Genomic DNA, 25,661 nt, shown 5'->3' on the forward strand with positions numbered 1-25,661 from the left:
CATTAACATGATTTAACAAAAACCATGCAAATGATAATATGAGTGTTTGCCGTGATAAGCATCCAAGGAAAGCCAGACATTACATTAATCTGTCTGGTACTCTAATGATGCATCTTGCAATATAATGCTGCAGTACAATAATACGTTTATTTATACATAGCGCTTTTCTCCCAATGGGACTCAAAGCACTGCACAGTTACAAAAAGGAAAAAGAAGAAAACATTTAAGGTTATAAAAGAGCCAAAATACAAGGAGAGATACAATACAGAATGGGACGGTACTGTGGCTACAGTATTAAATGGCGGACAGGTTGTGGTTCATTAATGAAATGCCTGGGTAAACAGGTAGGTCTTAAGTCTGTTTTTATAGATTTCCAGAGAGAGGGCCTCTCAAACTGTACGAAGCACACTATTCCGAAGAGGTGGATTTCACTTTACTGCTAAATATAAAAACCTTTCCTCTTATTTTAATATATGTTATCACTGAATCTTGTGCAACAATTTTAGATGACACTGTGAAGAAAAGCTCATGGGTAAATAGTAACATCCCCTCCCCCCCCCCCCCCCCCCACACTCCCCCTCGACTCTAAGAGGTTCTAGTGACATTTTAATAGGAATTCCGAAATTGAAAATGGTAAATAAAGCTAAATTGAAAACTGAATTGTTTCTGTTATGCTGGTGTCTGAGACATAAAACACATGAAAGAATGTGATCAAATATATCTACAAGACTACTGAATTACTGACTGGTAAATCCTTTACCTTGATCCGCTCTTATTTGGTTTAGAGCCAGAGGGACCTGCAATGCATTTTGTGTTAACCTCTTCTGCATAATGTGCAAACAATTGGCTTCCGTAGCAGTTGAGAGGACAATCAATACATTAAATAGCACATTATTGTGTCTACTGTATATCAGGGGTGGCCAACTCCAGTCCTCACGGGTCACCAACAGGTCAGGTTTAAAAGATATCCCTGCTTCAGCACAGGAAGCAGGTATATTCTCAAAACCTGACCTGTTGGTGGCCCGTCAGGACTGGAGTTGGCCAGCCCTGGTCTATATGTAGATGTAGTATTATTAGCCAGTGTCCACTTTCATTTTGTGTTAGAAACCTTTGCTGGTAACATAAAAAGCAACTTTCAAGAAAATTGATACCCAGCTTAACATAATTTTCTTTTCCTGGAGTGTCTATCCATGGCAGTGCTCACCAATGGGTTAAGTTCCATCTTCCAGATGAGATAGCACAGACATCTACCTGTGGGAGGACCATAAATAGCCCTTCTTTTCCTCCCCAGGCAGTCAGTACAAAAGCTGAAATATATAACTAGAAACATTCATATCATCTTATACATAAAAACTTTGGGAGGGGATTGGTGAGCACTGCCATGGATTTACTCTACAAGGGAAAAAAATGACGGTAAATTGGGTATCAAGTTTATATTTTCCTGCTTGTCCCCATGGCAGTGGTCACCAATTGGGACTTGCCAAAGCAGTATCCACAAAAAAAAAAGGGGGGGGGGGGTCCTATAATAAACACCACACTCCTTGTCACTCAAATAGAATATTTTATTTAAGTGGTAACAATGGACTGCAGGACCCTCTTGCCAAAACAGGCATCTGCTGAGGCATATATAGCCAAAGAATAGTGCTTAATAAACGTACTAAGTGAAGTCCTTATTGATGCCCTGTCTAAACCTGCAGGGGAAGCCTGCACCTTTGTGCCCAGAATGTAGCCCTGTGTCTCACAGAATGGGATTTTACCAGTACTGGGCTGGAATTTTCTGGAATTTTCATGATGGCCATTACGATCTGGAGACTTATTGTAGGCTTTGAGTCTGCTTGTCTTTACCTTGATCACATTGGCAAGATGAACAGCCTGTCTAACATCCTAAATACTTCCATTTTGGAAAGGGAGAGTTTTAAGCACCTTATCACATCTAATGTGTGTAGAATCCGTTCTTTGTCATTTGCCAGTTTTGGGCAACATGAGGGTAATATTACCTCCTGGTTGTGATGGAATTTTGAAACAACCTTGGGTAATTAGAGCTGAACTGATCTCAAAGATGACCTAGTCTTGATGGAAGATAAGGAATGAGTTAATTTCCCAACAATGTCTGTAATTCACCAATCCTACGTGCTGACTTCACTGCTATTAACAGGACTGTCTTTAATGTTAGGTCCATACCTGAAGCTTGAGAAAAGTGGCTCCAAGGGGCACTTGTTAGAGCCCGTAATACTAACGGTAAATCCCAAGCAGAAACCCGGATCCTTACTGTGGTCTGATTCTCTTCAGCTTGGAATAATCGACCTATGAGATCTAGAACAGCTAAGTGCTTTTCTAACAGTGCTCATAGAGCTGACACCTGTACCATCAAAGAGCTAGTGCTGAGTCCCAGCTCTAGACCCTCTTGCAGGAATTCCAGAATTGTGGGAGTAGGAACAACCAAGAAGCTTACATTTTGGTGTTGACGCCACAGATGGAATCACTGTCAGATTCTATATTACCCTATAGAAGTAATTTTCTTCCTTGATGCCATCAAGGTTTGTACCACCTTGTGTGACAGCCCTCTGGATTTGAGCAGTTCCAGCTCACCCTCCATGCCATCAAAGTCTAAGCCCCTAGATTGGGGGGCTGCACCGTACCCTGGGGTAGCAGGTCTTAAAACACTGGCAGTTGCCTTGGTTCATCTGCTAAGGAGTTGGATTATTTGTGGGAACCAGGCTTTGTGGCCAATTTTGGAAGTATTGCAGTATCAGGGGAATTGTGGGAATGCATATGCAAGCCAGAATTCCCATTGGAAGGAAAGTGTGTCTACCTTTGTAGCCTATGGGTAAAACATTCCTGAGCAAAAACCATGTAGTTTTCTGTGCCCTGCTGTTACCATGATGTCTATCTCTAGTCTCCCCATCTTTCGATAAGATGGTTGAATGTCGTGATTACTAAAGACCACTCTCCTGGGTCTAGGGCCCTCCTGCTGAGATCTGCCTGTAGATAATTTTTCCATGCGATATGGACCACTGTAAGGTCTGTTAAATGATGCTCTGCCCAGGGTTGAATTGGGAAGAATTCCTGCAGGAGTACAGGGCTTCTTGTCCCTCCTCGTCTCCTTATATAGGTTACCACCGTACGGTTATCTGACATGACCTTCACGCTGCACCCTTGTAACCATCGTGAGAAGTGCCTGATCAACTCAATTACCGCTAATGTTTGCCAATGTTTCGTAACTTCCGATAGCCCAAGGGAAATGGCTTCTCTCTGTCCCGAGTTGGGCACCCCAACTTGTGCCTTTTGTGTCTGTTGTAAGTATGATCCACACTTGATCATATACAACCTATTTTAGGTTTCTGTCACATTCCAACCATTTTAGGGATTTCCTTACGACTTGTGGTAAGGAGTTTCATTGGACATGGGGTGTTTCCTATCTGTGCCATTGTAGTAATAAGTTCTGTTGAAACATTCCAATATGCCATCTGGCCCATTTTACCAATGTATGGTTGCAGTGCCCATCAGCCTCATGCATTGTCGAGCCCTGCCATGGATTACTGGCTCTTGCTGCTCTGATTATCGCTTTCAAAACTTTTCCTTTTACCAGAGGGAAGAAAAATCATGTCCAGTTGCATGTTGAACTGCATTCCCAAGAATCTAAGGTCTCAGGTTGGATCAAATTAACTTTCCTCAGTGTTGACTAGCCAGCCGTGATGCGAGATGCTAGGTGCTGGAGCAACTGGACTCTGCTCCGTGCTTTCATTACAATATCGTTGAGGTAGTGGAATATTTGTATTCCCTCCTTCCTTAATTCGGCAATTAATAACACCTTTGTGAATATTCTCGGCAAAGTTGAGAGGCCAAAGGGAAGTGCCTTGAATTTGATAGTGCTTTACCCCTATTGCAAATGTTAGATACCTTCTGTATCTACCAAATAGGCATACAGAAGTAGGAATCCTTCAGATCTACTGACACGGGCCAGTCACCCTGGTCCACTGCTGAAATAATGGTCTTGAGGGACTCGATCTTGAACTGCCTTACTTTGAGCAGTTTGTTTACTCTCCTTAGGTCTATTGTGGACCTGAATGTTTCATTTGCCTTCTTTATGAGGAACATTGGTGTGCAGATACCTCAATATTTTTCTCATGGTGGAACCGGGTGATCGCTTGGTCATTCAACAGCTGTTTGACACTGTTGGTTCGGCCTGCCTGGCCAGCTTGTTTCCTGGCCATCAGGATCTTATAAACTGGTGTCCCGGTGTAACGTATTGAACTCGAGAACATTGAGCATCCAGGAATCCGCAATTGTTTGTGCCCAAAAGTCCTGAAGTAGCTTGAGTCCCTACATGGGATGTTCAAGCTCTCTTCATCGAATGCAAACTTTCCAGTGGCTCTATATTGTAGTCCACTTCCTCTTGGCCCACAAACGAGAGCTCTGGCTTCCATGCCAGGAGGTTGCTCTCGAGTAACCCTGTTCTGGGCCTACAGACTTTCATGGCTCGGTGTGTGTGTATAGGGAGGAATTGTGTGTGTTTATGTAGATAGATAGATAGATAGATAGATAGATAGATAGATAGATAGATAGATAGATAGATAGAGGAATTGTGTGTGTAGGTAGGGAGGAAATGTGTGTGTATGTGTGTGTGTATGTGTGTGTATAGGGGGAGGAATTATGTGTGTATGTATATGGGGGAGGAATTCTATGTGTGTATATGAGGGAGGGGAATTGTGTTTGTGTGTATGTATGTATGTATGTATGTATGTAAGTATGTATATATATATATATATATATATATATATATATATATATAATATGGAGGAAGTGTATGTGTGTGTGTGTGTGTATATAAGGGGGCATTGTGTGTGTGTGTGTGTGTGTGTGTGTGTGTGTGTGTGTGTGTGTGTGTATATATATAGGGGGGAATTGTGTGTGTGTGTATAGGAGGAATTGTGTTGGGGGGAATTGTGTGTGGAAGAATTGTGTGTGGGGGGGGAGGAATTTGTGTGTGTGTATGTGTGTTGAATTGAGTGAGGAGCAGATTATGGGAGGTAGGAGGAAGGGCTGAGACGGAGTAAGAGTAAGAAAGTGAGTGAGACGTGGGGGAAAAGAGGACAGTAAATGTGGGGGTAGTGTGAGGATGATAGGGGGGAAAGTGAGGGGGTGAAAGTAAGGTGTGGTGAGTGAGGGGGTTTTTGAAAGGCCGCACACATGGGGACCCCAGTGGAAACAACATTTTTATTTTTATGGGGGCCCTTTCAAAAAATTATGGGGGGGGGGGGGGGGGCAAAAAATGTTGGTACGCCACTGCATCCTCGATCTGTAAAATCTTTCTTATACTTGGTCACTGTGTCTTTCATCAAGGACATGAAATCCGGCATTGGTACAACTGGATCTTTTGCCGCATTTTTTTGGCAATCCTCAACAAAATGTATTTTTTTTTTTTATTTAAGTGTTCTTGCTTTCCTCGCGGCTTTTTTCCCTATTAGCCTGCTATTGATCGGTCCACTGGCTCCTCCTTTTGTGATCCTGGACGACTGACATAATACAAATACTAGTGCTAGTAGCCATCTCTTTTAGAAAAACAAAAACCACAACACTGACTACTACGGTCTCCTGGGGCTTACCTTGGAAACTTTGCAATAGTAGTCCTTGCAGAGACTGCATCCATGACTGTAAGGTAATATTGGCTAGGGTCAGATAAGCTTGCACATTTATAAGCAGTGTCTGTATCATTAGGTAAGATAGTAGCACTTACACCTTACTTTGCAGCACTGGAGCTGGCTTCCCAGCTGTCCTCCACACGTCTATGATCCTTGTACAAGGTGCAGAGTAGCAGGGCAGAAACAGCGTTTGTTTGATGCACATTTTTTAAAACCTTTGCTTATCTTTTTTTTCTAGTGATGTCACCGCGACGTCTCTTGCGAGAGCTCCCTGCTGCCCTCTGAGTCCACATCGTATGGCGTCTTACAGGACTCCTGCTTGCCAGATTTCTGGAGCTGCAAGCCTCAGCAGCTATTTGTATCATGGCCCCCCTTCGACCTCCGAAAAAGAAAACTCGTTGTAGCACAGATGTCCGGGCTTCAGCGGGAGAGAGAGGCAGACAACTGCCATGGATCAACTACTAAGTAGTCCGGTAAGCCCCCTCTACACTACAGAAAAACACTAACCTCTACCTCAGCTAGGTAGGACAGAAAACCGACTGCCTGGAGAGGAAAGGGGGTGCTATTTATGGTCCTCTTACAGGTAGATTTCTGTCTTATCTCAGCTGGAGGGTGAAACTTAAACCATTGGTAACCACTGCCATGGGACAAACAGGGAATTGCAATTCCATCTACCAATTGCCTTCTCATGGCACTATGGCAAAACATATTATAAAATACATTTTTGATTCTTAAGATATTTTGTTTATTTTATAGCAAAATAAGATTTTATACGAATGCAAGAATTATATGGGCTAATTTACAGTTGCCTAACAGTAAAGTGGTAGTACAAACTCATTGCATATGCCCAAAATGGTAATTTGTCCCTCGTAAAATAAGACCCAGGTTTATAGTAATCCAAAAAAGGTTGAGAGTTACCTCTCGTTTTCAAGTATGTTCTGGGCACAGAGTTATAATGACAAATATAATTACAAATACATAGTTACAATGAGTGAAAAGGGTTACACAGTACATTATATATAAGACATTGCTTGCACAGTTAAATATAATATATATTATAAGCGTATATAACAGTTACAGACAGATTAAAATGTGAGAAAGCTTTAGTTTTGAAAGAATTTAGACTGGTCGCGGCAGTGAGAGTCTCCGGTAGACTGTTCCAGTTATGGGGTTCACGGTAAGTGAAGGAGGAGCAGCCGTATACTTTGTTGAACCTTGGGACCATGAACAGTCTTTTGGAGTCCGGTCTCAGATGATAAGTTATCATCAGCATCCAATTTAAAGTTTGATTAAAACCTTTTCTTAATTTAAGAACCCGACTTAAGTAGAGGGACCAGGGACAATTTAACTACATTACAAGAACCCAGCATTTCCAACTATTTTTTTTGGTGGGGTGGGGGGGAGGAACCATGGCTGCAAAGTAGATGCTACCTGGCAATGTTTGTTCCTCAAGAAAATAGACCTAGACCACACAGAAATAATTTTTAGAGTTAATGTATTTGGCATGCTTGATGATGAGGTACTGGTTAACACCTCACATTAAATTTGGAGCTCATGCAGGCTGATCTAGAGCATAGAATACATACTGCACCAGTGCATCTATCCCTCCAATCATCAAACAACTACCTGCAGATCTTCCTTATGATATAGTTGAAGTTATGAAGATAGTATGAAGTTGTTGCAGACGGAGGTCAGTCCCTCAAAGTCACATTTTTAAGAACATGTTTAGATGCAATTAAACGTTACGCAAAAGCAATTATTGCCCACAGATGTATGATTGAGAAATGCCTTAAACTTAGGCATAGTCAAATGTGCTAATCAAAGAATAGAAATGTGTGTGAAATTGTCCAAAACTGGTTCACAATTTTCCTTTGAATTTTTTCAAAAATTCATTCAAACTTTTTAGACAGGAAACTTTTAAACCTTTCACTGGAACTTAGCGAAATTGGCGTATTTTCCCATATATGGTCAAACGACATCCAGACCCTGAAATATGACTCTCCAATTTTTGAAGACATTTCACAATTCTCTACAGCTTCAAATTGAAAATGACCAATAGGAAAAATTATTTGGAAAAGGTCACTTAATTCTGTTACATTCCTTTCATATAGTTAGCAATCAATTTTGACTAAAAAACAAACATAAATATGTGAAATTTTTTCAACAACAGAGGTGCTGTATTTTGTGATTTCTTCTTTTAGTAAATCCATCACTAATAAAATGCAAAAAAAAAAACGAGTTATTATTAGAATATTTTTTGCAAATTTGGATCCGCAGCAGATTGGCTGGTTCCTTTGGTCTGCGGATTTCAGCGGATCAATGTCAAAAGGGACGATTCGCATTTTGCGAAATCCCATGGCAGATTCTTAGGCCGTGCTTATAGTCCAAGCGACGATGTCACGTGAAAACAAGTGTACTGAATCCGTCGCATGCGCTTATAGTAGGCGCGACCGCGTGACGGCTTGGTCGCGATCGATGAAGTCAGTGGGTACGTGAGCAGTTCAGCCAATGAGGGCGAACCGCTCACGGCCACGGCCCTCGGTCACCATCTCTTGCTTCCTACACTATAGGCAAAAAATGCTGCGACAACGGCGACAGATGACGTCACTTCGCCGTAGCCAGGACTATAAGCGCAGCCTTAGGAATCCAACAACGGATTGCTGAATCCGTGGATTGGAATCGATCCACAGGTTATATCCAATGACATATTTTGATGAATCCCCGCGCATTGAAACTGACCAAATTCGTTTGCGGATTTTACACCGCTAAACGGATTTTGGGGGTAAAACTACCTAGTGTATACCTATTTACCAAGCGTTACTATGCCAGAAGACGCCATCTGGCCCATTTTAGTGAGGTCTAATGATAGTAGACTTCTTAGTAATATGAGCCAGCATGCCCTAGATTAGGTAAGCCATGAAACATCTCTGTCTCTGCTAGCGCATGTGAATTGGGGTAACAAATGAACACAGATTTTTCCTTCCATCTTCTTTAGGTGATTGTCGTGCAGAAAAAAGCACTGTAATTGTGGTGCCAGACCAGGCATATCGGTGGCTATGTTAATGTAAAAAGTAGCCATCCTTACCTATTCTTCCAGCGTGTTAATGTCAATATTTTATCATTATCACTTTCCGACCAATTTGTACAGCGCTGTGGAATATGGTATGTGGCGCTAAAGGGGACCTGTCCTGTTTAATATCCAAACCCATTTGTTACCTTCCATTTATATTTGAGAAAACATTATTTGCAAAATCATTCTCGACTGAATCCAGAAAGTGACACTACTTTGCGAATATTAAATTGTAATCAACCACAATAAAATATAATGAGGCCATGCAAATCCTTTCTATTGGTTATTTTTCTAAATTTGAGACATGGGCAAGCTTTTCTATTTACAAAAGCTACATATTGATAGCTTTACCTCTGTTGTACATTTCACTTAAATACATACCTGATTAATCTCAGAGCAGTCTAATAACAGCATCTCCATAGGTACATATACCAGTAAAGAGGCAACATCTGATCCAAGCTTTTTCATATTCTCAATTTCCGCCTTAAAAACATTAAGGCTAACATCTGTGTTTACGAGCATTTTCAACCTCTTTTCAGGAAGAGGAGATAGCAGGTGTACAAAAGGCTTGTACACAGAGGAGTATCTACGTTAAAAAGAAAACATTCCAAGGCACTGAGTAAAACATTATTGGATAATGAATACCGTACATTAAATAACAGTTTTCATTACCACAGCAACATATTTCGTAAATCTGTAAAAAATATAGGGCATGATAATTTTTGTACAAAATGATGAATGAAGATACTGCATTGATATGAGAGAGAGAGAGAGAGAGAGAGAGAGAGAGAGAGGAGAGAGAGAGAGAGAGAGAGAGAGAGAGAGATAGAGAGAGAGAGAGAGAGAGAGAGAGAGATTTGTGTCTTCAAAGTATGAAAACACCATTGTGTAATTAAGGTTTTAAACACATTCATTAAAGGGTCTCGCATGGCATCTACTTCCCTTACTGACTCTGCTAAACATAGAAGTAACTCATGCCAGGAGCCTTGGTGCCAATTCTATCTTATTTTGACTGCTCTATTAAGCATGGAACGAGTTTTTATGAGAAATACTGTATTGGTAAATTCCAGACCACATGATTAGAAAGCTTACAAGTTAAAAAGCATGTGAATATACCCTATGATTATACCATTCACTTGCATGGACAAGGCAAAATTCGTATTTGACCAATGGCAGTAACGTCTGGATGGAGGAAAATCCATATACCACACCAATCTTGATAAACCACCTCACATTTTATCACTTGCCAGAGGACTAACTTAAACAATGATTGTGCTGCAATCAGAGTCAGTAATCTTATCACTGTTTGAGGATGGTCAGAAATAAAACCACTTAAGGGCTATCATTACAAGACAAAGAATTAATTCTCTTGAAGGTGTAGTTCATGATGTTTGACTTTGAAAAGCCCATGCCATCAGATTTTAGCTTTCTTTTTTCACTGCCTTGTATAACCTACTGATGAAATACTTATGTGTTTTTGCATAATATAATTGGACAAACATTTAATTCATATCTGTCTTCAAACACTAACCTGTGCAATGATTTATGTGGTTACTCGCATACATACACACCTTCAAATATAAAACAATAGATGTGTTATATCTTGTTCACATATATCTATTTAATCGTGCTATTTAAGCCACAGGAATATAAATCTAATTAATTCAAACATGTAAGTCACAGCAACACATTTTTTCAGAACATTCTTATATTATTTTTTTCAAGCGTCTGTTCCTATTTAATTACCACTGCAATATGTCTGCTGATGAAGTTTACTGCCCAGTAAAGGACTGCCAAAGAGGAGAACAAAGTCATATTGATAGATTTTGCTGAAAAAAAGAGAGCAGTAGTTGGGGTTGGGAAGATCATGCATTAAGATGAAAGATGAAACAGATGCAATACACAGGCAAGATCAAAGAGCCCCATCAATTCATCCTGAGAGTCAAAATCCAGCTGAGCATCAGGAGCCCGGTCTGCATAATAAGAAAGGTTGACTAAAACATAAGGATTAAACAGATGAGCTGTCTCTTGTGAATGTATGGCTGTGATGCCCTGCTGAGTCACTTGTAAAGACACTTTGGAATCATACACCTGCTACTCAACAGTGAAGCCAACAGGAGGCTAGCCTAAAAGAATAAATTGCACTAATCCTAATGGACTAAAAAGCTTGGTTCAGAACAATATGAGTTCCAAATATCTACCCTTTACTTAGCTAGGAAACTGCCCATGAGTAAAACAGCCAAATATCTATGAACCTCTACATCTAATTTCTTGATTAGCGCATACTGTAACCCAAACAAGCATTCTTGAGGACAAACAAGGCAATATAACTAGAGTGGAAATTATACATGCATGTTAGTTTAAATGAACTTTTAAGAAAACAACAGTAAATACTATTTACTAAACATTTTTATCGGACAGATGGAGCACAAGTTTATACAACCACTAAATCACAAACCGTAAGTGAACGTATAGACAATGTATGAAAAATGTATTCTATGATAACCACCAACTTCATCATTCCAGCACCAGTAAACTGTTAAAAAATCCAGTAGACAGAAACAAGAGAGATTCGTGTGCACTTTTCTATAATAGATCATCGTTCTAACATTTCTACTTTAGTATAAGTTTTGGGTTTACAATGTGTATAGATAATGTTCTTTCATTTAAGTGCTTTGCAGCAAAGGTTCCTCTGAGCCTAACAAACCTAACATTTGCAGAGGAATCCACTTTCAAAATGTCTTGTGGACAATTCTATAACCAGTTATCTTCTTTTTCATCAAGGATCTCTCAAAGCTTGGCTCTCCAGTTAGAGAATAAACAGCAGAACAATAGCTCAGACACTCAGTACACACACACTCAGGTTGACTGCATCTCCACATGTTCATTCTCTAACCTTTAGTAGAAAGCACTTAAAAGGGACAGTCCCACTAGGCACAATATCTAGGAGTCGCAGTAATATGAAATTACTCAGCTATGGAACACTTCAGCGAACATATTTAAGTGACTTTACTTAGGCTATAAGGGACAAGTCTAAATTGTTTTTTTATTATTATTTATTTATGTGAAAGTTAGGTTAAGGGTTTTAAGCAGAAATGTTATGCCAATCCATTATTCTCCACATTTAAAAACTTCTGCTGGTAACTGTATGGTCAAACAGCAAGAAAGTTAAGTCACATTATTTTCCTTTTGATGAGTAATTGGGACTGCATGGAAGGAAGAGGAAATATACAATACAACATAAAAAAGAAAAAGGTACTAGACGTACACATGGCAAATGCTAACGTTTACCGTTTTAATGCTGCTTGCACAAGCAATGCTATGTTTTTGGAAATTATTAAATGATTTATACTATAAAATATGCCCAACTAACAACAATCATTTGGAAATGAGTGTATATTTGAAAATGTCACTAACCTGTTAGGACCATGAATGTTGTTTTCAATCACAGCTTTTATTCTTGCTTTGGCTGACAGGACAATCTCTTCATGGATCTGCACTGAGCTGATATATTTGATTTTCAGATTATCTACAGCCTGCAGATACAAGCACCTTGATTGTTTACCTTGAAAACTGTAATAGGCAGAAGCTAGCTAACGCTGCTCCACAGACTGATTTAGGAATCATTCACCTGTTATTATTAATCTCAACATATTCCGTGTAATAGCATTTTGTGATTCATTACCAAACCACACACATAGAGTAGATCTTTAATGCAGTGTTTTTCATAAGATATTATTCATTCAATAGATTAATAAATACATTAAAACAGGGCATTATATATTTAAACTGAAAATCAAACTAAAAAGCCACACACATGTTATATATTATGTGTTATTTGTATTACTTGTTATTTATATGATTGTCACGTGCATTACTGCTGTGAAGCACTATGTACATTAATGGTGCTATATATATAAATATATACATACATACATACACTTCCACTAATTAGAATAATACCCAATTACCAAAGGAAAGTATTGCAACACACTGCAAAGCTCTTCTAATATGTATATATGTTAATCAGATATTAGTTGGGCTGAAGGTGTAGCTCAGTGGAAATGTTACTGCATATGAAGTAGGGAAACCTGCTTCAAATCCGGATCTCCTTGGGCAAGTCACTTTATCTCCATGTATCTAAAGGACCAGAATTAGATTGTAAGCTCTATGGGGCAAGACCTCATTGTGCCTGCAAAAGTCTATGTATAATGCTGTGCACACTGTCAGTGCTATAAAAGAAAAAATATTATATTTGTTTAACTACTAACTATTGTGTACGCCAAAGAATATAAAGAAATGTAGCACATATATTGCAATCTACTTGTTTTTTGCAACTGGGTTTTAATATGTAGATTATTATTTACATTACATAACATGCTTAATATCTATGCTTTATCTTAAAGAAGCAGCCCCCCCTCCTCCCAAAAAAATGTAGTCGTAAGCTGCAATGTCATCTCAAGATGGTGTTATGGATTTCTATCGGCTGCCAGAATGAGGTTGACCCCAGTAGCCATATTGTTCCTTGTGGATAAGAATTGTTAAAGCAGCAGCCCAAGCTTTTTTTTTCTTTATTCCCTTTAATATGTGTAACAATACAATCCACACAATTATAAGTAATTAGCTAAGTTGCTGATCGTTCCGTTCTCCGGTGATCGATCGGCGAAGATTCGGCTCGGGGATTCACGAAATGGCTGCAGATGAGTATTCTGCATTTGCATATTAATATGACAAAGTTCTGTGGGGAAAATTATGTGACCAGGCAGTCACTAGATATAATTAAGCTCTGCACTGCTAGAGAGAGGGCAGGGTTCAAAAAGGAGTGAGCCAGAGCCTGTTTCAGAAGAAGGGAATGTGACTTTGTAAATGGTTACTATAGAAACAAAAAATCCTTGTTACATTATAATACATTAAAAATGTCATTCAGAGTTGTTTAAAAAAAAAACATGCGACAAGTATTTTCTCATAGTGCAGAACCGATTTATTATAAAGACACACCTGTAGGATATTGCTTGGTCTGCAGCTTTAAATATTGCATGCTAATATATTAGGAGGGGGGGGGGTCTCAGTAGGTTGCAGTACTGAAGTTTAGCTCAGGGGTACACTTTGTTTAAAATAAGGTAATAAAGTATATACATATATATATAAAATGAAAAACGAATAGACGATACCGTTCTGTGGCTAATGAAATGCTTTTATTTGTACAAGCTTTCGAGATACACTGATCTCTTCTTCAACATCGCCGGAAGAAGAGATTAGTGTATCTCGAAAGATCGCACAAATAAAAGCATTTTGTTAGCCACAGAACGGTATTGTCTATTTGTTTTTGATTATTAAGCTCGGCTAACACGGTACAAATACCTCAACATCTATATATATATATTTTTTTTTTAATTGATTTTTTTTTTTTTTCAAGCAGCAGTCTGCGCTGATCAACATTTTTTCACTTTATATCTTTTTCTGCCCTTTCCAATGCAATTCTTTATTTTTACAAACTGTTCACGAGATAGAAGCGTTTGAAATATTGAGTGACTGGGAGGTTAAAATGAAGCTCTCGACAGAGCACAGTGCGATTTTTAGATTGCCATGGTATCATCAGAAATGAGAGATTATCCATGATGAAATCATAAATTTTAACACAGAAAAACATTTTAAAAAATAAGGACATATTCAGGGTGCAAGATACTAACATGATATTACATTTGTAGGCTTTTGCAGGATTTCTGCTTTATTGTTAACATACAGTATTATTAAACTGTCTGTAACCAGGTAATTTTACCATTGGTTTTAAAGTGGTTGTATATGCTTAACCAACATTAAGCCCATCAATAACATACATACCCTTAAGTAAATTTCCACCACACAGACTCGAACTTCATGGCATTTGTCTTTTTGCATTGCTTTTATGTTAACGTTTTTGTGAAATGGGGACCTTGTGTAATTGCCATTGCATTGAAAAACATTGATACAACTGACCATGTATTGTACACGACAAAAATCTCTTTTACATATGTTAAATTTTGAATATAAAATCAATCAAAACATTATCTGTGCGTGAAAGAGCTGTAACTCTCCCAGACTACCAAACCTAATAATGTTTCCAATTTTCCTTTAATAATTGAATAGAAATATTTTTCTCATATTCCGCTCATGTTTCTGTTATTATTATTTGTTCTCTCTCTCGTTCTCTCTCTCTCTCTCTCTCTCTCTCTCTCTCTCTCTCTCTCTCTCTCTCTCTCTCTCGTTCTCTCTCTCTCTCGTTCATTCTCTCTCTCGTTCTCTCTCTCTCTCTCTCTCTCTCTCGTTCTCTCTCGCTCTCTCTCTCTTTTGTAGCAAATTACCTGGAAGAGAAACTTCTCAATCCTTGGCATCTGCTGGACACTGATAACCAAACTTTCCACTATATTGTCGAAACCACAGACAATCTCTTCAACAGATGGATTAAATCTAACATCGGATTCTTTAAAGAATGGGTTCTGTGGGAGGAAAAAACACTAGGCATTTAAACTACTTAACCAAGTTATATAGTTACAATTTCAATGGGTTTGTACAGAGTACATTTCATTTGAGATTAACGATGATACACATTTTAACAAGCGATCCTTAGCAGTTGCAGAACAATTGTATTTGTTTCTCTTTTATACTACACTTTACTGCATCCATGACAACTGAAATTAGAAAATATAATCAGACTACATAAAGAGCACTTTCATAAAAATCAATTTTAGTTGCTATTCTTACAGCTTCTTTGTTCATCAGTGACTATGAGCAGTATTGTAAAAATGGTGAGTTTGCTAACCTCAAGTGAACCTCTCACTTTTGCAATGCCCTAAAAATATCCAGCCCCATTGATTTTTCAAGCCCGTCGATGACTTATTATCCTTTGTGCTGACAGAAGAAAAGTTTTCCTGCCAGATTTCACAGTTTATAATTGAGTCAAGAGTCATTAGGCCTTAAGTTCATACAAATGCTTCTGTGGTTGTGAATACTGGAGAACCTGAGCAGAATCCATGCCAAGCAATTCACTCATTAGGTCTGGACAGAAGCTTTCATTTCAGATTAAAAAGGAAACTTAAATCTAACATTAATTTGTGGTTACCCTGAAGTGGCAGTCTAAGCATCACCCAAGGAATTAGGCTTTACATAATCCTTATAGCTTTAGAGAAACAAGAAGCACACTAATTGACAGCCTAGATATGTATACTACTCAAGTAGTGTTCGAAGTTCCAATTAATCTCTGCTACATTAACAAGAGCAGCAAAATTAATCCTATTTAAAAAAATAATAACCTCTTTCCAACAATGCATTATTATATTGCATTCTTCAAAAACATGTACACTAAAATAAATTGGTAGCATTATCTCAAAGTTTACGACTAATCTAGCATGTGTACAGTAACGGTATCTAGCAAGCCTAGAGTATTTTCAAAGTTTCATTTGAGACATAAAATAAATATTATTGGGAATCTCATGTTCACCAGCTGCAATAAATTTAAAACAATGTGTTTAATATTTTGTTTACAGAGCAATCAAATAGCTTATAATTCAACTAAATGTTTCTCTGACTTCATTTGCAGCAGATGAATTCCTTAATTTCTTTATGAATTCATTTTTTTTCGCTATTTGTATATGCCTTAAGCATGCCTCTAGAATATAAGATTTGCCTGCGTTCCATAAAATTGTAATCAATCTCTATTATTGTCATGAAAATGGTATAAGTCACAAGGCAGAGGAAAAAAATCAATATAACATCCAGGGCAGAACATCCATTTAATGCAAAGAATTGATGGCTGTAAGAAAGATTTAGCTTGCGAGCATTTTGGGACAAACTAATAGAAAACAAAATATTCTCTAAAGGTTGGCAGATGTAATATACTATAGTAGACACATGCTTCAAAAAGTTATATTTCGACATCAAACAAACACAGGAAAATAGTTTCACATCTTCTGAGATATAGCAGTGAACGCCAAACTGATCCCTTTCTAGAACAATGACAAGTTTTCTCTCATTTTCCATACTTATACATAGAGAGATGAGAGAGAGAAGGAAGAGATGTGTCTCAACTACAATATTTTTCTTAATAAATACATACATTTTCATCTTGTGACCATAAAATAGACACAAAACTAGCACACTATTTACAAGTCTATTGCATAAAAGTATCATTATTATTAATATAACCCTGCTAACAGGAATTACAGTATGTTGCTTGCTATTTTATATTTTAAAAGAGACATCAGACGGCTATAACTATTGTTTGTTGCATCTCTTCATTACAACAAGGCAAAAAGAACATCTATTGTGTCTTTTTTTAAATACTATGACTAAAATTAAAATTTGAACTAGATGTATCTTAAACAAAAGCAAGCCATCCAGTACACACTGCACTCTTTGCCTGCTGAGGTGTCTCTAATGCAATGAAAAAAATGCACACAATGCGCACCAGGGATTAGTAATAGTAAAATATTTATTAATAAAAAGTGACCGAGGGGATCCAACCCCACCTCAGTACATATGCGTTGCAGAACTAAGTTCGGTTACGGAGAACCCAAACCCTATGGTTGATTACTACTACCTAGTAAAACTAAGTTCATCAAACGCATAACACACAATGAACAATAAAAATAATAAAAAGACAGTGTTCAGGATAACTAAATCTAAAATAGACTATAGTATAGTTAAACAGCTGTCTATAAGCTGACAGGGGGAGACGGAGACTTACACTAAAGCCCAGGACGGGTGCCACGGCGAACGTATAAGGATCCGGATCACGTTACCGCAGAGATCTAAACACTGCCGGAGCTTCCTGCAAACGCCGTCTCAGCCTGTCAGAACACGCGCAGAGTGACCTGTCGTGACCTCTACGCGTTTCGTAGGTCACTTTTTATTAATAAATATTTTACTATTACTAATCCCTAGTGCGCATTGTGTGCATTTTTTTCTTTTCATCCAAGGTGCCCCCCATTCTGGGGGTCACTCTGCTTCAGGAGCCTAATGGGGAGACGCTCCGCACACATGCTGCAAGGGGATTTACATTTCCAACATACTACACATCTGCAGCACGAGCGCTGAATTTTCTACATTTTCTGTCTCTAATGCAATGTAAACAAAATTCATACTTTTCTAAAACCTTGTACTCCTCAGAAAACTGAACTACTGTAAGGTTGGAACATGTTTTTGTATCAGTATGAATACGATTGTTTATTTCCCAATGAAAACAAATAGACTACATGATAGAAAAATCTGCAGCCAGAATAATGGCCCATCGGATTAACACAGTGGGGGTCCCTGAAGGTCCCATTCAAATTGAATTGAACTGCGGGGACCCCCCGCTGTGGTAATCCGAGGGGCCATTAGTCTGGCTGCAGAATCTCACAAAAATGTTGCAGCACTTACAGTGAGATAGTCACAGTATTTTCCCAGGCAAGTCATCGGATACTGGTGGCTGCATCTGTACTGTAAGTAATACAATAGCAGGAAGTCGGGTATAGTGTTTTTCAGCTGCACAGACAGGGACATTTTTTCCAAATAATCTAATGTCTAATTTAAAATGTACTGAGGGTGCACCTTTTAAGAACATTTCGTTTTAATAACAAATAATTTCTTCACACGTGTGATGCGCTGTTCGGATGTACCACACATCTTTTAACATTGTAATATAATACTAACACATAAAGGACCATATTTTCTAAACAGTCTTTTGCTTATAAGTCCCCTTCCATTACTGCAGGACCCCTTATAGGCCATTCAAGTCAATGATCTTTAAGGGGTCTTCAAATGTCAAAAATTGCATTATGGCAGAAGACTGCTTAGTAAACATGGGTCAAATTTAACCTGCTTCAGGTTGATCCATGGGAGATCACTGAATATATGTGAATAAAGCAGATATGTCTACAGACATGCCTGTAGACTAAGAACAAATCAGTGTGTTTGTCCAAATTGTCTGACTCATGTACAGTACCATACGCTGTTAGTTTTCCACCTGACTTTTCTGGTTTTAGAACGATGCTTATGAGTAATCTGCATCTATTCCTCTGCAAATGGATTTGATTTCTAATTCTACCACATATTTAGTGCCAGGGTTTTGATAAAAATGACAGAAGTTAGTTTTACATGACACTGTCAACATACATATTTATGCATTGTGTGAAAACAACAATTTGTAATTCATGCTATCAAAATTGTTTTATTGTAGACAAAGACAGAGTGTTATTATTGTTGGTTCAAAACAAAGAGCTTCTTTGTCACATTTTTCACGTGTCAGACATGCACCTACAATACATTGGAAGATATAAATGCACAGATTATCATTAAACTGTCATTGTAAGCAATTGTGTAGTGAATAGCTATAGCTGGGAAAATACCAATACATGACAGTATGCAGAAATCACAGCTCTCTTCAATATGAAGAACAGCAATTCTAAATATTACAAATATGTATACTGAAAACTCTTAATTTCTGTTCAATGTCCCAAATGCCAATAGGGATAATGATGACTGTGCCTTGTCTTTTTACAGTATGTTTATGGCTTGTTATGATAAGGTACCTGTATAAACTGTAGGAAATTATGTATTAAATGATCACATAAACCATTGCTAACAAAGAAAAAATGTAAACATACCATGAAGATTAAAATAAGAGGAGCTTTCACTGGGCGCCAAAGGTTATCAGAAGGATAATTTCCTTCATACCGATTTCCTTTGGAGTAAGTTTCAATCATTTTGACCAGGTCTGAAAGAGACGCTTCCACTATATTTCTTAGAAGATTGGACATTAGCGTAGCTAAACTGCAAAAGAAATGATCCATCTTCTTCCTCCGTAGCCGCTAGAAGAAAAACAAAACATTGCTGAAAAGTGTACCGCACACTGATCAGAATTTCATATAGCCTAAACCATTGAAACCAAGCTATATATTTTCAGTCCCTCTGTAATTTACTAGACACCGTGAGGTCACCATAAAAACAATATACACCTTCACTAAGCACAGAATAAGGGAGACATATTTCAGTTTACTTCAGCACACCAAAATGCAAAGATGAAAATAAATGGAGGGATGCTATCAACACAAAGTCAAGTTTTACAGTGCACACGGCAAGGTGTGTAATATGGCAGATATGAAAAGAAAATCACTGCAAATGGGTATCTGGAGGATTACAAAAATTCAAGGAAATTCATTTATGGAGAATACTGGTGCACAAAAGATCCCTATATCCATTAAAAAAAGGGAACCACATTAAACACAATGGGATATTTTCCTTTGATAACTTTGGTCAAATTATTTTGCACTGTTTTTACCCTAGTTGTGCATAAAAAGACAACAAGGGTTCACTTGCACTGTTTGTAGTTTTAAAGTCTCAAAATGTGCTCACTTGTGAAGTGAATTAAAGAGATTAGCAGCCATGTGGATATATTTTTATACTTGAATATGAAAAAGAAGAACAGTGTTCTTTATTTAAATAGACAACCACAATGTTTACAATATACAATACATGGAAAAGTGCAATTATACAAACTGCATACTACAGTATATTCTACTTGTTAGTCCGGCAATAGGTCTCTGTCTTTCTCACGATTTTTCGTTCATTTTCTTTTTAATTAACATACTTAAAATCAGACGAGTCTCATGAAATTCGGAAATGGAAATAATTCACAGATTTGTGGTGTACTCAAGGGCAACAACGTTGACCATTACTTTTAATAGCTTCTTCTCAATGATCTTGAATTATATAATACATTTTCACTCGTTGCTTTATTCAGGAATGTGTCTAAGACTGGGTTGGGGAACAGGCAGGAGGACATGGCTGCTGAAACTAGACGTTACAGTGCCTGGTGAGAAATGACTACTTTTCACCAAGTATGGAGTACGACTATGGAGCCATCAGATCTATTCTACTATATTGAGCAGGAGAGTTAGAATATATATCCTTAAAGGGGCATTCATCTAGTCAGCTTTTTTTGTTTGTTTTAATCAATGCAGCTGTTCCATACCTTTATGGGAATGCAATAATCTAAGCTCTAATCTAAGATCGATCGGTGAAGATCTTGCTTCCCAGGGCACCAAATAGGGCTGCCTATTTCAAAAGAGGAAGTGGTACAGCTTTACCAAATGGTTGCTATAGCAACCCAAGGAAGCTTAATACATTAAAAATCATTAAAAAGGGGCATAGAGATGGAAAATAACATGCAGTATTATGTAATAGTGGACAACTGATTTATTTAAACTAAAACAGGATTTTGAATAAAATGTTGCTTTTAAGAGAGAAACTAGAAATAATGACAATGTTTTGCATTAATGTACATTACCAATATTTCAAATCATCAACTATTGTGTGGTAGCCAGAAGATATTTTTATTTTGTTGCCAGTTCCTGAGAGAAAAAAGCCTGGCAGAGTTTTATAATGTACACTAAATATCAGGAAAATCATTAAAATGTCCAAATCAATCTAAAAATATATTTGTATTTTTTATTACACTAATCTTTAAAAACTTTGGGAAAGAGACCAATATTGGAGGAACTACATTAAATTCAACATCCAAATAGACCCTTCTCCTTATACAGCTTGTTACTGTGATCTGTTTGAGGCAACAATCAAAAAGTATAGATTCAAACATAAGACAAGAAGCAGTGACGAAAAACAACTGTGCAGAAATCTAGTTGAATCAAGAAGTATACGTGCAATAAAATATTCTACAAGCATCTTGCTGAGGGACCTAAAATATACATGTAAACGTGAACCAAGCAAAAGGAAAGGTTACGATGTGTGTAGACATTTATATACAGTATTCTCAAAAGACTATATTTTTCACTTTTTTACATACAAATCTAGCGTGACACCATTCCCTGAGCTGCATTACATCAAAGGACAAGCCGCTGCAGTAAAATCTCACCGCCGCTGCTTTTTCCCTTCCTTAAAGAGACTGTTGAAGTGGGTTTCCAGGGGTAGCAGCGAATTAGAGAAGACTCAATTGCGCAACATCTGCAACATGCTGGCACAGCAAAACACTAGGGAACTGGTAGCATACGATGGCAGTGAGTATACGGTATGGAGCTGTATTTTGAGACTACCAAATGGAGATCCTGTTGGTTAAACATTATAAAAAGGTTTTGTACCACTTCATCAGATTAAGGGTTCAAGGTTGTTTGATATTCAGAATTGCAAATGTCTCACTGTAAACTACTTCCTTTAGACCAGTGGTGGACTGAGCCACTGATTGAGCCACCTGTGCTGAAGCAGGGATATCCCTAATCCCTGGCCTGCTGATGAACCTTGAGGACTGCAGTTGGCCACCCCTGCTTTTGACTATTCCATTGGATGACCCCCCCCCCCTGACATGTTTTATTGAATTTCCTGGAATTTTATCCTTGGGAGTGCCTACACGCATGCCTTCATAATGTATGTTGCCATGTCAAGTTTATGATCATTATTATAATTAATCTATCATACACAGATTCCTAAATAAAGTTTGCTTGCCATAATCATTGATCAACCCCTTATTTGTCAGAGCAGTTATTGTGGCAATTCATGTGTAGTAAACACACAAATTGATAGTAGATATGGACTGTATGGCCCATCGACAGTAGACGGCGTATTTCCTCATCGCAGTAACGCCGCAGACCACACTGGTTTCTAGCTTTATTCTACTGTAAAAAGAAGATTATACTTTTTAACAGTCTGACTGAATTCAGACTACTGTACTAACAACTGCTTGGAAGTTGCTCATTGTATTCACCACCCTTTTACTACAGAAGTATTCCCCTTAGACTACTCCAGCTTCAGAGCATGACTTCTTTCTCTGATAAATATTTTGGCCTGGTACCTGTTGATATCGTTGATATTTTTTTTTTTAATTCTATACATTTCCCTTCTCTCTCTACCTTAAACTATCTGTAGTCCTGAGGCCAGATATTTGCAGGGAATCAGTACTGCAGGTATGCAGCAAAAAAAAGACTTTATGCTTGTCAAGCTAATTTGAACCCTTTCGCTGGCAGAGTAATCTGCAACTCATTGTATTGTAGGACTCTCTGGCAGGTAAGGGGTTATGTAGACTGGACTACTGCAATCGATACTGTGTTACTCTCAATTTTGATATCATCAGATCATTCAAAATAGTGACATATTGCACATGTCTTACACAAATCATATTTAACATTTCATGCAACAGTTATGTACAATGCTTGTCTGTGAGATTACATATTCAATGTAAAATTGCTATTCTGACATATTTGGCATTTCATCAATAAACCTTCTCTAAATGTGTTATTTAATCCCCATGCACCTTTGCGTTCTATTAAGTATATATCGTCTATACAATTTACTGTTACTTTAATAAAGACAAGTCCCTGAGCATATGGCCAGTCTTCCCAACCAAATTCAAACTAGTGCATTATGAGACCACCACATTGGCTAATGAAGTCATTTCAGTAGATCAGTATATAAAACTGACAAATCACCCATCTAAAATTATAAGAGAGTATGTACTGTAGGTGTCCAATGAACCAGGGACTCTATAGATATTTTTAATTACACATTTATAAAATTAGGACAAAACCCACCTCATCATCTTGGGGCATCACAGCTTCTAAGCTGTCTCTGTTTCCATTCACAATATCACAACAATCTTTTAGCCATGACTCTCGTAATATTTCTGATCTTTTCTTGGCAAGAAAAACCATGTGATTAACAAGCTGATCTAGCATCACTGGCACAATATTAAGGAGGTTATCAACATCGACCAGTCTAAAAGTTGTGTACCTAAAGTAAAAAGGTGTCAAAAAGAGCATCATGAAGTTAATCATTTGAAAAGTAAATTGAAAATATTAATCGTTTTAAACAAAATGTAGCATACGTTATTGCTGGAATTTGAATTATAATAATCATATAAATAATAATAATAATAATAATAAAAAAAAAAAAAAAATAATGATGACGAAAGCACTTATTAACTCATAACTTTAGATTCTTTTCATGTAGTAGTAGTATGTTGCTATATAATAAACAGAAATACAACATTTTAACAAATATATTGTTGTTGTAGAGGTAAAAGTAATTACTACATTCTTTAAGTACTGAGGAAAAGCCGATTAAATGTTCTTTTTGACAGGGAATATTCTGGACTTAAAAAGGAAGGCTTTTTGATATGACACGTTCTTAAGATTAGGTTTTTTTAATTAGTTTTTCAAAATAAATATCAAGAAATTCCAAGTCTGCAAGGGCATTTAGGGCGTTTTTGACAAAAATGCATTTAATGAGTTATACCTCTACAATGATGACTATATATGACTATACTACTGATTAAACAGTGCTACAGTACTTGTGCACCAAGTATTCCGAGCTGCACTCAAAAAATACCATTCTGACACTTTACCCTGTGGCTGTCAGCTGGCCATTGGGTGTCAATATGTGTTCCAGAGGCGTTTTAAAAATAATAATACAATAATACTACAAAATAAACCTTGGTTTCTTTTTACCAGATTTAGATAGAAAAATAAATTGCCAATAGATTTACTGCATCAACAAGTGAAAATGCTTAGGAACAAGATATAAAAAAAATCCCCTCTACAGTGACCCTAGATAAGATAATATCATACTTGGCATAGAAGTTGAGCAGGATTGTGGGCATAATTGGATGAGTGACGTGTAAACTGTTCTTCAGTTTGCTGCTTGCACGGTTTACACTTTCATGCCAAGGAAACATTTCCCGTCCAGCGCTGTTAGAAGTCTGGACAATAAGAGAAGACAATCAGGGAAATATAAGTGTAACTATGCAAAGTAATGAAACATAAGGTGTGTGTTATTTATTTTTTAAACAAACCACTCTTTATTACATTTAATACAGCACTAGACCGGCTTGTAACGCATTAATACCCTCTGACACTGACAATCTTAAAATATAATGCTTAAGCAACTATGCTTTTAAAAACCCTGTGAACAAAGGGAGTTTGCACATAAATTACAAAGTGGCACTGTAAAAATATCCCTGAAGGCCACAGCTAATACACTTAAACACTAATTAAACATAAATTCCATTTTATGAGGTAGAAATGGTGATAAAGACCATTGAATAGCTTACTGTCAAACTGAATATATTTCATTTTAAATAATGAAAAATGTGTACACTAACTAAACCTGTCCACCCTGTCTCTTTGTGCCTATCACTCCTACAAATGTAATCGCTCTGACCCATCTCCTGTCTACTTTACCTCCTCCCCTTGTCACTTTCTATCACCAGGACTTTGTTGCTCTCTGCAACGGTCTTTTCATTACTGCAATCACTTTCCTTAAGCACTCTGCACATTTGAAATCTGTATCAATAGGGTGGGCAGAAGGATCACATTAACTGTAAAGGTGATGGGTTTGAGAAATCACATATTGGAAATAGCAGTCTTACAGTATATCCCTTTGCTATGTGGTCTACACAGAATTGGAAAATCAAACCAGTTTCCCGCTACTGTGCCAGTGTATTAGCTATATGAGTCGTCGTGTTCTCAGTTCCTGTACAGCCAGTACCATTGCAAATATGGACCTAACAAACAACAAAAATAAAGCCCAAATGCACTCAGGATTGAAAGGACAGCGATCATTCTCTGATTCTAAAGACCTCATATGTCAATGTTCTTAAAGTTAAAAGCTCAAGTCCATAGGTGGCGTGTGCCTTTTCTTGAAGAGTATTTCCCAGACTCTTGGATAAGTTGCGATATGCATGGGGATAGAAAAGCACAACAGAACACAACACCACTTCTATGGGTCAGACATTAAGAATTAGACTTGTGAGTGCATATTTCCCATTTTTAAACATGAATTATTAAAGGTGTGTGCACCATATAAGTGGTGGTGTTGTGTGCTTTTATATCTAAATACAGTATTGTAAATATGGATCTAATTTCTTTCAGCCATAAGACACGTGCATATTTTACACAATGACATTTTTACCTGATGCAATAAATGGG

General features: G+C 37.6%; 1 protein-coding gene across 1 annotated transcript in view; it reads right to left on the bottom strand.

Moving 5' to 3' along the window:
* Window positions 1–25,661, bottom strand: part of LOC142495286 (dynein axonemal heavy chain 3-like) — a 1,152,169-nt gene that overhangs the window by 897,619 nt on the left and 228,889 nt on the right. The window contains exons 9-14 of the mRNA XM_075600542.1: window positions 24,303–24,433; window positions 23,268–23,466; window positions 19,335–19,538; window positions 15,054–15,188; window positions 12,130–12,248; window positions 9,094–9,298 (exon numbers count right to left, since the gene is read on the bottom strand). Of these exons, the coding sequence (XP_075456657.1) occupies window positions 9,094–9,298; window positions 12,130–12,248; window positions 15,054–15,188; window positions 19,335–19,538; window positions 23,268–23,466; window positions 24,303–24,433 (993 nt within the window). The remainder of the gene's footprint in view (window positions 1–9,093; window positions 9,299–12,129; window positions 12,249–15,053; window positions 15,189–19,334; window positions 19,539–23,267; window positions 23,467–24,302; window positions 24,434–25,661) is intronic.

Source organism: Ascaphus truei, chromosome 5, assembly GCF_040206685.1.
Source record: "Ascaphus truei isolate aAscTru1 chromosome 5, aAscTru1.hap1, whole genome shotgun sequence".
Classification (NCBI taxonomy): Eukaryota; Metazoa; Chordata; class Amphibia; order Anura; family Ascaphidae; genus Ascaphus; species Ascaphus truei.